Source organism: Chinchilla lanigera, unplaced genomic scaffold, assembly GCF_000276665.1.
Source record: "Chinchilla lanigera isolate Chin_1 unplaced genomic scaffold, ChiLan1.0 scaffold00044, whole genome shotgun sequence".
Taxonomy (NCBI): Eukaryota; Metazoa; Chordata; class Mammalia; order Rodentia; family Chinchillidae; genus Chinchilla; species Chinchilla lanigera.
The window spans coordinates 16,219,675-16,230,773 of NW_004955445.1; the positions used below are offsets into that span (position 1 = coordinate 16,219,675).

The 11,099-nt window shown below is 52.2% G+C and overlaps 2 protein-coding genes across 2 annotated transcripts in view; both read left to right on the forward strand.

Moving 5' to 3' along the window:
* Positions 1 to 3,239, forward strand: Mafb (v-maf avian musculoaponeurotic fibrosarcoma oncogene homolog B). Its single transcript, XM_005392522.2, has one exon. The coding sequence runs from the start codon at positions 231 to 233 to the stop codon at positions 1,206 to 1,208; it is 978 nt and encodes a 325-aa protein (XP_005392579.1). The 5' UTR covers positions 1 to 230; the 3' UTR covers positions 1,209 to 3,239.
* Positions 3,240 to 3,798: 559 nt separating this feature from the next.
* The window catches only part of LOC106149435, a 9,178-nt gene continuing 1,877 nt past the window's right edge, over positions 3,799 to 11,099 (forward strand). The window contains exon 1 of the mRNA XM_013518364.1: positions 3,799 to 5,919. Within this exon, the coding sequence (XP_013373818.1) occupies positions 5,129 to 5,919 (791 nt within the window). The 5' untranslated portion in view covers positions 3,799 to 5,128. The remainder of the gene's footprint in view (positions 5,920 to 11,099) is intronic.

Sequence of the window (11,099 nt, forward strand, 5' to 3'; positions counted from 1 at the left end):
TCCCGGCGCGGCCACAGCCCCCGAGCTCTGGGGCAACACAGGCAGCCTCGGGACTCTCCGGCGCGCCGCCGCGTCCCCAGACAAAGGCTTGGCCGGCGGCCCCGGCCCGCTGCGCCCTTAGCTCCCCGCCTCCCCGGCTCGCAGCTCTTCGCCCCCGCGCTTGGCTTGGCGCGCCTCGGCCCGCCGCAAAGTTTCCCCGGCGGCAGCGGCGGCTGAGCCTCGCGTCAGCGATGGCCGCGGAGCTGAGCATGGGGCCAGAGCTGCCCACCAGCCCGCTGGCCATGGAGTACGTCAACGACTTCGACCTGCTCAAGTTCGACGTGAAGAAGGAGCCGCTGGGGCGCGCGGAGCGCCCGGGCCGACCCTGTACGCGCCTGCAGCCGGCTGGCTCCGTGTCGTCCACACCGCTCAGCACGCCGTGCAGCTCGGTTCCCTCTTCGCCCAGTTTCAGCCCGACTGAACAGAAGACCCACCTCGAGGATCTGTACTGGATGGCGAGCAACTACCAGCAGATGAATCCTGAGGCGCTCAACCTGACGCCCGAGGACGCGGTGGAGGCGCTCATCGGCGCGCACCCAGTGCCACAGCCGCTGCAGAGCTTCGACGGCTTCCGAGGCGCGCACCACCACCACCACCACCACCATCACCCGCACCCGCACCACGCGTACCCAGGCGCCGGGGTGGCCCACGAGGAGCTGGGCCCCCACGCGCACCCGCACCATCACCACCACCACCAAGCGTCGCCGCCGCCGCCGTCCAGCGCCGCCAGCCCCGCGCAACAGCTGCCCACCAGCCACCCCGGGCCGAGTCCGCACGCGGCGGCAGCGGCGACGGTGGCCGGCGGCAACGGCAGCGTGGAGGACCGCTTCTCCGACGACCAGCTCGTGTCCATGTCAGTGCGTGAGCTGAACCGCCACCTGCGGGGCTTCACCAAGGACGAGGTGATCCGCCTGAAGCAGAAGCGGCGGACCCTGAAGAACCGGGGCTACGCCCAATCGTGCAGGTATAAACGCGTCCAGCAGAAACACCACCTGGAGAATGAGAAGACGCAGCTCATTCAGCAGGTGGAGCAGCTTAAGCAGGAGGTGTCCCGGCTGGCCCGCGAGAGAGACGCCTACAAGGTCAAGTGCGAGAAACTCGCCAACTCCGGCTTCAGGGAGGCGGGCTCCACCAGCGACAACCCCTCCTCTCCCGAGTTCTTTCTGTGAGTCGCGGCGGGTCCCGGCCCCCGCCCTTGTCCCGGCCCGGACGCCCTGTCCCTTGTCCCCAGCCCTGGACTCCCCTGGACCTTGTCCCTGCCATGGCCCCAGCCTTGACCTGTTTGACTTGAGCGAGAGGGAGGAAGGGCACGCGCGCGGGCCGTGGGCGACGGGCGGAGCGCGGGAGGCAGGGGACTTTGGCTAAGGCGAGAGTAGCGCACGCCAGCCGCCGCCTCCTAGACTCGAGCCCAGCCAGAGAGACGAGGGGGTGGGAGGTCCCGGAGCAACTTTTCTCCAGGCTGGAAAGCGGCGAGGCGTAGTACCAAGGAGTCGCCAAGGCAGTCTGGAGACGCCTGGCTTTCTGAACTTTGAGAGTGCCGTCCGCTGCTTCGCTGTCCGGAGCTCAGTCTGCTCCAGGAAGAGAGCAGAGGAGAGGGACCCTGGCGTCTTCGGCAGGCGCGAAGCCAGGTTGAGCGAAAGGGGATGAACAGATGGACCTGCCGAGGTCTAGAGTCCAGAGAACACTGGCTCTCACCCGGGAGACTCGGTCCTCGGTTAGGACGTTCCGGCGCGCAAATCTCATCCGTTTTATTGCCTGCTCGATTATATAGAAAAATACGAAAATCTGCATTAAAAATATTAATCCTGCATGCTGGACATGTATGGTAATAATTTCTATTTTGTACCATTTTCTTGTTTAACTTTAGCATGTTGTTGATCATGGATCATAACCCCCTTGTTTCTTTGGGTGAGAAGGGACTGCAGTTGGGAAACTGCAGTGGCTGTGAGCCGGGTTTCAGTCCTGGCTGCTGGTTTGTAAATACCTGCCCCCACCAAACCGCACAGAATACGTGGCAGCAAGCTGAGTGTCTTTGTTTGAGTTTATTACTACGACATTTTTCTTTGTAAGTTTACAAAAAAAAAAAAAAAGAAAGAAAGAAAGAAAGAAAGAAAGAAAGAAAGAAAGAAAGAAAGAAAAAAGAAGGAAAGAGAAAGAAAGAAGTTCCAGGCATTTAGCATCACACAACTTTGTCTTGGGGCAACCTTGGAAGTTGCATGTTTTCTTCTGTCCCGATCCTGTCCTGTTCTCTTTTCCCTCCGTTTTAGTTTTCAGTTTTGTGGGCTTTGAGGGACACTGCAAGGACAGGACAGTTGTAGAGCTCCACACCACTTCCCCAATCCCTGCCTAGTTTTCTTGGCCAAATTGACACCTTTAATAAGAGAGGAAGGAAAACAGATCTCCACTGCTTTTTATTGTAACCAGAATCACCCCAGGGTCCCTTTGGAATTCTCCAGGCTGGCATTAATTCCAAGGGTCCCTGGGCACTCCTCCGGGGAAAAGCTTTGCCATCCTTGACACTGGTCAGTGACCAGAGCTTGCATTGAACCAACTGCCACATTTAGGATGTATCAAAAAACCAAACATTGACAAGTGATTGCAGCTTTCAAGTGTGTTCTTTAGACCAATGCATTATGTGTTTCTTTCCCTGCTTCTGAGATGGCAGGAAAAGTTATTGGTGGTGTTCCTCTCCCCTGCCTTCAGTTGTATAATAGTTATGGGGGAGATCTGGGTGTTTTTCTTTATTATTACTTTTTTTTCTGCAGGTCAGTAAAAGGATTTAAGTTGCACTGACAAAATATACCAAAATTAAAGGGTATTTTTTAGTTCCCATTTGAAATTGCTGGCGCTGCTGGCCAGATGCATTTTTGAGTTTGTATTAGTTGATAAATTAACAGTAATAACAAGATTGTATGAACCGCATGGTGCTTGCAGTTTTAAATATTGTGGATATTCGTCCTGCATCAGAAATGAGCTTTGGTTTTTACGGATTCAACTGTGTTGAAATCAAACTTAACTGCAACAGAAATTGTTTTTATTTCATGTAAAATAAGGGATCAATTTCAAACCCTGCTTATGATATGAAAATATTAAAACCTAGTCTATTGTAGTTTTATTCAGACTGGTTTCTGTTTTTTGGTTATTAAAATGGTTTCCTATTTTGCTTATTAAAACCATGGGAATGGTGTTTATTTAGAGGACTCTGTGTTCGCATGACTTTGACTCTTTTCTTGCTTCTTCAAGAGTTGCACCAACTTTGGAGCACACCCGCCCAATGGAAATGTAAACAAGTCCAGGCACATCTATCTCTCCATGAAGTGTGTGGAGACTCCAATATGTTCTCTACTTTTTATCTTAAGTCCAAACCCCGGTCAGGAGTTGGCTTATGAGCTGAGATGGTACAGGTCTGAAAGGCCCTGGAGTCCCTGGGCATTGGCACAACCCCCTTTTTCAGCACTTTCTGACTTGGTGATCAGGGCTGGCCCGCAGGCCTGCCGGCTCTGAGCTGGTAAATGGCAGAAACCAGGAAGCCAAAACTTGCTCCCTTGCTGGAGAAATCAGGTCTTTTCGGTGCTTAGGGCTGTCCTTGCTTTCCTGCCTGAGTTTAGGGTCTCTAGATGTGCTCGTGCTTGGCACCCAGAGCCAGAACACCTGCTCTGAACGGAGACCTGGCCTCCTCCCCAAGATGGTTGGAAGAGGGTAAAACCCAGCACCACATCTTGGGGTGCTCAACCCTCCAGACAGGAAGCCCCTCCTTGACTCCTTTTGGGGGCTACTATGTACAAGGTGTTCTGGCAGCGAAGACGGGGAGCCTTTAGCCTCACAGAAAGGCTCCGCACTGCACATCCAGTCAGGCTCCTCACACTGAGGGTCAGAGAGGTTTGGGGGATCTTGTGGCACAGCAGCTCTTACTGTAGCCTGAAGATCCCTAACCTGGAGGTAGCCCTAGACCTCTTCCTTTCCCTGATTCTTAGAAGAACAGTGTCCACCTCAATTGCCCAAACTCCTCCCAGCCTCTTTGGAATCCAGTTTATAATTTAGGATTGGCCTCGGATACCTCAGGGAGGTGAAGAAGAACCGAGGAACCTCACAAGGGTCCTGCACTCTTTTGGCAATGGCCGACTCCTGTGATTTCCCTGTCCCCGACCTGAGATTATCTGGTTTAGCGTTCTTAACAGGAATTTTCAGGACCTGAAAGTGAGGTGTAGGAGCCCCAAGCTGTGGTGCCCCATCTAAGACCCAGGGCTGGGAGGAACCGGGGAGAGGGAAGCAGAGGGTAGAACTCACAGGGGATAGGTTTTGACAGGGATCCCTGGAGACCGGGAGGGTGGGAGTGATCACTGAGGCCTGGCAAAGAGTGAGACCTAAAAATCAAGATACAAATATTAACAATAATTTACACACATACAGTGCTTGGTGTTTAGTAGGAGAGAAGCTTGGGATTCTAGTTCACATTTAGTTCCAAAATCTGGTTCGTCTTACCAACCAGAAGACCCGTCTGGCAGAGGAGGCTTTGGCTGTGATCTGGGAGGAGGAAGTGGCTGAGCCTGGTTGCCGACTTTGCCCTGTACGCTGGAAGAAGAAGGAATCAGAGGGTATGCTAGCTCTGTGGTTTCGTATGCAAGTTCTCCTACACAAAACATGTACAAATGCTTCCCCTGTGGGGCGAAAGAGGACTCTGTCAGGGTCAGGCGGGGCGTCCGAAGAAACTCTGCTGTGTGTGCCCTGCAGAGACCAGGGGAGGGTCACAGACTCCTGGTGGTGGAAGCCCTAAACTGGTGGCCCGACTCCTTGTGGAATCACCCTGAGCCAACCAGCATCCTCCACCTCTAGGGTCACTGAGACTTTGTCTGAGAAAAGCCTCCACATTGAGAGGGAGAGTTGTGACTGCAAAGCCTTGGTCTTTGCTCCTCAGGGCACAGAGAAACCCAAATCCACTCGGTAACATACCATCACGTTGCATCCAGAAGGACGAGGTGGTTCAGATCAGTTCAAAGTGACCAGCTGCGTCTTGGAGAAGATAACAGTCCCACTACACAGCCCTAGCAACACACAGAAACACCCACACCCACACCCTGCACCCGCACTGATGCCCATTCAGGCACTGCAGACCCTGCACCAAGCCATCAGTCAACCACCAGCCTGCTCGGGACACAGGCACGCACGAGAGCTGGCACACTCGGCAACTCCCTGGAGGAGGCCGGGGCTTCCGAACCTTGCGGCCTGTCTCCACGCTCAGCCTGCCTTCGCGACCCTCCACGATGCCCTGACCCAGCGCCCACAAGTCCGGAAAAAGAGAAGTGGTTCCCGAGCACCTCCAGCTCGGTGCGCCTCAACGGCACTCTGCCACCTTCATCCTCCTTTTCCGTTCCTACTGCTCCCCGTGACTCTCAGGTATCTCACGAAGGGATCACCAAGTCCCGGGGCGGGGGTAGGGGTCCTCCAGCGCCAGGAGTCTTCCAAGCCCGCGCTGGTTCCATGTAGACAGGCTGGCGCCTGCACCCGGAGACACATTGGGAGACACACACAGACACCGGGACGCACGCGGGGGGTAGCACAGGGGATACAGCTCGATTCCCGCTGTGCCCCTTGCTGGGCGGAGGGACGCACTCAGGTTGGGCGCGAAGCCCTCTTCCTGCCGTCTCGTATCTTACGGGTGCTGGGGACCTGGGTCCTGAGCCACAGACTCCACCTTCAGCGAGGCGCGTCGGGGAAGGCGCTGGAGCGGCTCCCGGCAGCTCGGGCTTCTCACAGTCTCGGGAAGGATCAGCCCCTTGCCTCGCCTCCTGCAGGCAAGCCCCAGCCCGTCTCCACCGCAGGCTGCGGGCCACCGCCGCGAAGCCCCGACCGACCCGCGCTCACAAGTCCAGGAAAAGAGAAGTGGGTCCGGCCGACGCTCGCTTTTTCTGTTTCTGTTTCGTTCTTCCTTTCTTTTCTTTCTTCTTTCTCTTTCCTTCCTTCCTTCTCTCCTTCCTTCTTTCTCCTGCCTCACCGCTTCCTTTCTTCCTTCTTTCCTTCTTTCCTTTTCTTTCCCTTTCTTCCCATCCCCCTCCTCACGGTTCCCCATTCCCCACTCCTTCAGCCCTTCCTTCCCAACCTCTTGTTTCAGAAAAGTTTCTCATTCTGTTTGTTTTCTCTTCTGCCTTTTATCCGGGGCTGCCTGGTGTGGATGGGCTGCAGAGCAGCTCCTGGAGGGAGCCGGGAGGCGGAGGACGATGGCGGACGTCTGCAGTCCCCGGAGCCACGGTGAAGCTTGGGTGCTAGCAGTTAACTTAGACTCTTGCCTGGGCTCCAGCTCTCCAGCGGTTCCCTTTGTTCCTTGGCCAGCACCAAGGTTGGCAGGTGGCCAGCAGGGGCAATTCTGTGATGGGGGTCACTCGGGAACCGAGGCTGTGCACCAGAGCCCTCTTGCAGTCCTAGGCAGGCTTCCCACATTCCCCGTCTCTGGGCATTTATATGGCAGGACAATCCTCTGCTTACTAGAGGGCACTCACTTCCCACCTACTATGCCTGTGCTTGCCCGGTGACACTGTTGGCGGTAGCTGCCAAGAACCATACCAGGTAGACCAGGCTGGTACACCAGGCTGGTACTTGGGTTCCCCTGTGGCCTGGAGTTACAGTGCCTGCCACCCAGGCAAACCCCTTACTCCCTCACTCTCCTGTCCCTAGCCGCTAGCCCATCCTCTCCAGAATACTGGAAACATCAGCTTTACAGTTTCTAGTCCTTCCCAGGCAGGCTTTCAGATGCAAAACTTGCATTCTGGGGTTTTCTCTATTCTGAAAGGAAAAGCCAGAGCTGACTTCGGAGTAACTACAACCTTTGCCTCTGCAGCCTGCAGACTGAAGGCCTGGCCTTTCCTCCCAGAGATAGTTGTGTTTAGATTTGTTATGTAAGGAATCCTTTTTCCCTTACTAAAATAAAAGCCCTCAAATGGCACGTCCTGTAGGCAGCATCCTTTCCAGTAGCAGCCCTCGGGAAAGAAGTTAGTCTGGCTGGAGGAGCTGCTCCAGGCTGGTGACTAGCAGGGCACACTTTGTCGACAGTCCAGCTGCAGTGACTGCAGCGATGTGAGGATCCTGGGTCCAGGGTATACCTTGGCTGCTAAAGCAGCCACCTCTGGGCTTCCTAGGCGGGGGCTTTCCTGGTTCAAGAAGCCTAGACTTTTTTTGAGAAAGAAGCAACTGCTGCAGAATTTCATCCTTTCCACAGTTCCTGTGCTGGGAGAAGATGTCAAAGCCAAGGAAAGCACATTTTTAAACTGAGGAGACCCCATTCTCTAAGCCCCCTATATCTCCTCATTCAATTTGCCCCCTCCAAACACATTACCTGATGCTGCCTGGCCCTCTCCTCCCCTCCCCTCCACTCCCCTGCCCTCCCCTTCTCTCCCCTCCTCTCTCTTTTTCCTTCTCTCTCTCCCCTGCATGAGTTTCCATGCCTTCTACTTCTTAGTCTTCTGAACTCTTTTCTCCATTGTTCTATGCGTGTTATCTTAAATGTTGCATTTACATAAGAAGATCAGAGCTAATGTTCTCACTTGGAGGAAATTAAATATATGAGAAAAATTGCTGCTCCAATGCAGGAAACCACCTAAATTAATAATGAGGATTTGTTTCAAGCGAAACTCAGTTTTTGTGGCCTCTCTGCATTCTTTGTATGTGAAAGTTACTTTCATGTAAAAAACTGGAAGCCACTCATTCTGTATTCTGTTTTATTTGTATCAAAAGGGGATGCTGTTTGGGGGAGGTGCAGGGCAGTGGGAGGAGGTCTGGAATTTTCTGGAAGGAATAAGCCAGTTCCAGCATGAGAAGAGACATAAAGAACATAGATCCAGCATTTATGTTGTTGTGTTTCCTTTTTTGGAATGTTGTGGATTTACTAGGGCTTAGACTTCTTCCAATAGATGAAGAGGGGAGGGAGGCTAGAGGGACTCATTTTAGAGTTTGGAGCCCCAGGGAGGCATTGATCCTGGCCTATGACTCCATTAAACCCAGAAGCTGAGGCTGCCCTTGGCCACTCTCAAGTTTCCTGTTTCTTCTGATATGTCACCTTTGCTGCCCTGTCTCTGCCACTGTTAGAGGCCCGTGAGGTTTATTTGGCAGAGGCCATGGTCCTGGGCTGGTCTGGAGTTAGCTCTGCCTTTCCTGAGTGGGCAGAGACAGGCTGTACTTCCCAGGGCAGGGCTTGGCCTCTGCCCTCCTTTGTGCCCTGGCATCCAGACCCTGGAACAGATGCCCTTTTCCACAGACAGGGGGCAAGCAGGTCATAGAGCAGAAGAGACATAAACGTTGGGGTTATTATTATTCTGACATTTCACTTAACTCTATGCAAGAAGGAAAGATGGAAGGGAAGAAGAAAGAGGAGGAGGGAGCAGGCTGCTATTATCTGTAGGTTAAGGATGGATAAATAAGGCCCAGAGTGGTCACTGTTTTCTCAGGATCACCCAGGGGAAAATCCAGAACTTGACTCTCTACCAATCTGATGGTCAAAATTGTGTATCTTTGCTATTAACCCCCATAAGCCCACCATCCTTGTCTAAAACATTCACAAGTTTGGAAGAGTGGGAAATAGCTCTCTTTGGGAACATTTCCTTTTTAAGTCTCTTTGCAGAGGCAGCGATTTACTTGGGGGTGTGCGTCATGCTTTGCCTTCACAAAGCTCTTTGCCCAGGTGAGTACAGGAACATGGTGACTTGGGGACACAGCAGGGAAACATGAAGACAAAGGTGTCACAGAGAAGCTACAGCTGTCTCTCAGGTCACTGCAAAAGAAGATACTGGTTGGGTAAACTCTGTGTGTATATGTGTGTGTGTGTGTGTGTGTGTGTGTGTGTGTAATGGAGGCCGTCTTGGGCATAGCTGTCTTGAGACATTGATGCTGTTTGTAGGTGAACGTACAGTCTTTCTATTTCCAGCTGTCTGTTCTCAGCTGAACTTTGCAATAAATGGATTAGGATTACCAGAGCGAGTAAATGTTCACAGAAGTAGCAGCCTATAGGTGAGGCAATTCTGATGGAATCATTCAGTTTAACGAAACCTGTTTCTGGGGTGATATTGAAGCTTTGGATTTGCAAGTAGATATGTTTTCACTTGCTGGACAGGCACTGCATGAACACACATGTGTACACACTCATGCTTGTGTATGGAGAGGCAGGCATGCACCCATATACACGTGCAAGCACAGAGGCTGCATTTGCTCATTTGCCATGCTCTTACTCTCATATTATACATATTACACAGGTACCCATGTCTGTCTGTATCCGTGTCTGTCTGCACACATGTCCAAATGCTTATGCACATGCACTTGCATTTATAGGGTGCAAACAGTGTTTACAGGTGTGCACATAGGTGTATGGATGTGTACTCACATCAAAACACAGTTGATTACGCAGGTGCACATGCTCTCACAAAGTGTGTGTGGGACCCTGTACATTCTCACAGGCATACACACACACACACACATTCATAATGGAACACTGGCCTTCACATTCACTCACGCGTAAACACCATGTAATAAGTAGAAGGTGGCGCTGGTGGGGTTAATGGAGGCCCCAGACGCCCATAAATATTTATACGAAGCTCTCAAGCTCTCCAAGTGGGAGACGAAACCTCTCCCCACGAGCTCCTCTAAATCACATGGCTGCTCTGTGTTACCTGTCAGATCCAGAGCTGTGCAGTCCATGACTTGCTCCAGGAAGGCAACACATATGTGCCGGAGCACAAGGCACACTCCACACCTAGTCAGGCATGCTAGCAAATATGCCAAGGATTCTCCTCTAAGCAGCAAAAGAAAGCATTTCAGTGCTGGTGACCGAGCTGTTCCCAGGAGTGTGGGGCTGCAGGGACTGAAAGACAGTTTGTGAATATCTGAGATTCAGCTTCTGTAGGGAGGACAGAAGCTATCCTGAAGGGAAGCGCATTGGGCCCTGGTGAGGAGGTGGATACCAGAGTGGGGTGAGGTCCTGGGTAGAGTCCAGGTTTCAGGTAGCAGGCAGTCCACCTTCTGGAGCTGTTCTTACCAAGGTTTTGGGTCCCCTGAGCCAACTGAATGGCAGGGCCCACAGCTCCTGTGACTCTGTGACCAGTAGACACTCACCTCCCACACTCGGCACCCCAATCCACTCATCCAACATTGAACAAATATTTCTTATATGTCCTTCATGTGCCCAGCACTGTGCTACGTGTTGACAGTATGACAATGAACAAAAGCAGAAGCCATCCCAGGCCACATGGAATTTACAATCGAACAGGAGAGAAGAGGTGCTGTCAGATGTTGTACTAACAAGCATGCAATGTCAGAGAGAGGCACTTGCTACGGAGGAAAGCTACCTGGTCATCTGACACTATACACATGACCCTGAAGCCAACTCACAGGAGAAAGAGGGGCCAGGCGGGCTTCCTGGAGGAAGTGATGTTTGAACTGAGATCTACGGTCTGAAAGAAGTTATCTGAATCAAATGGATAGAACCCTCCAGATGGAGCTGTCTTGATAACAATTTCTGTGATGACAAAAGTTTTCCATAACTGTGCCTTTCCGTAAGGCAGCCATTAGCCCAAAGTGGTCACTGAGCCTTTCAAATGTGGCTTGTGCTTCAGAGGTTTTGAATTTTAATTCTTATTTTTTTTTATTTTTGATTAATTTTAATATAGGTGACCAGGGCTCCTATCTCTTCTCTGGTTTTTCTCTTCCTTTACTTTCTTACCTTCCTTGTTCTGTTCTAGCACACTGACCACACTGGCTGCTTTGTTGTTCCGGACCACACTGGCTACTGCTCTTTCTCAGACAGCATCACCTCCATGAGGCTAAGCTTGACCATCTGCTGAGTGTGACAGCTTGTCCCCCGTGTCCTGGGCACTCCTGACCTACCTCGTGTTTCTCTACTATTCCCTCCCCTCCTCCTCCTCTCCCTACCCCTTCCTTTATTTCCCCTTCTTCTCCTTCCCTTCCTTTTTCCTTCCTCCTTTCCTCTCCTTTCCTTTCCTTTCCTTTCCTTTCCTTTCCTTTCCTTTCCTTTCCTTTCCTTTCCTTTCCTTTCCTTTCCTTTCCTTTCCTTTCCTTTCCTT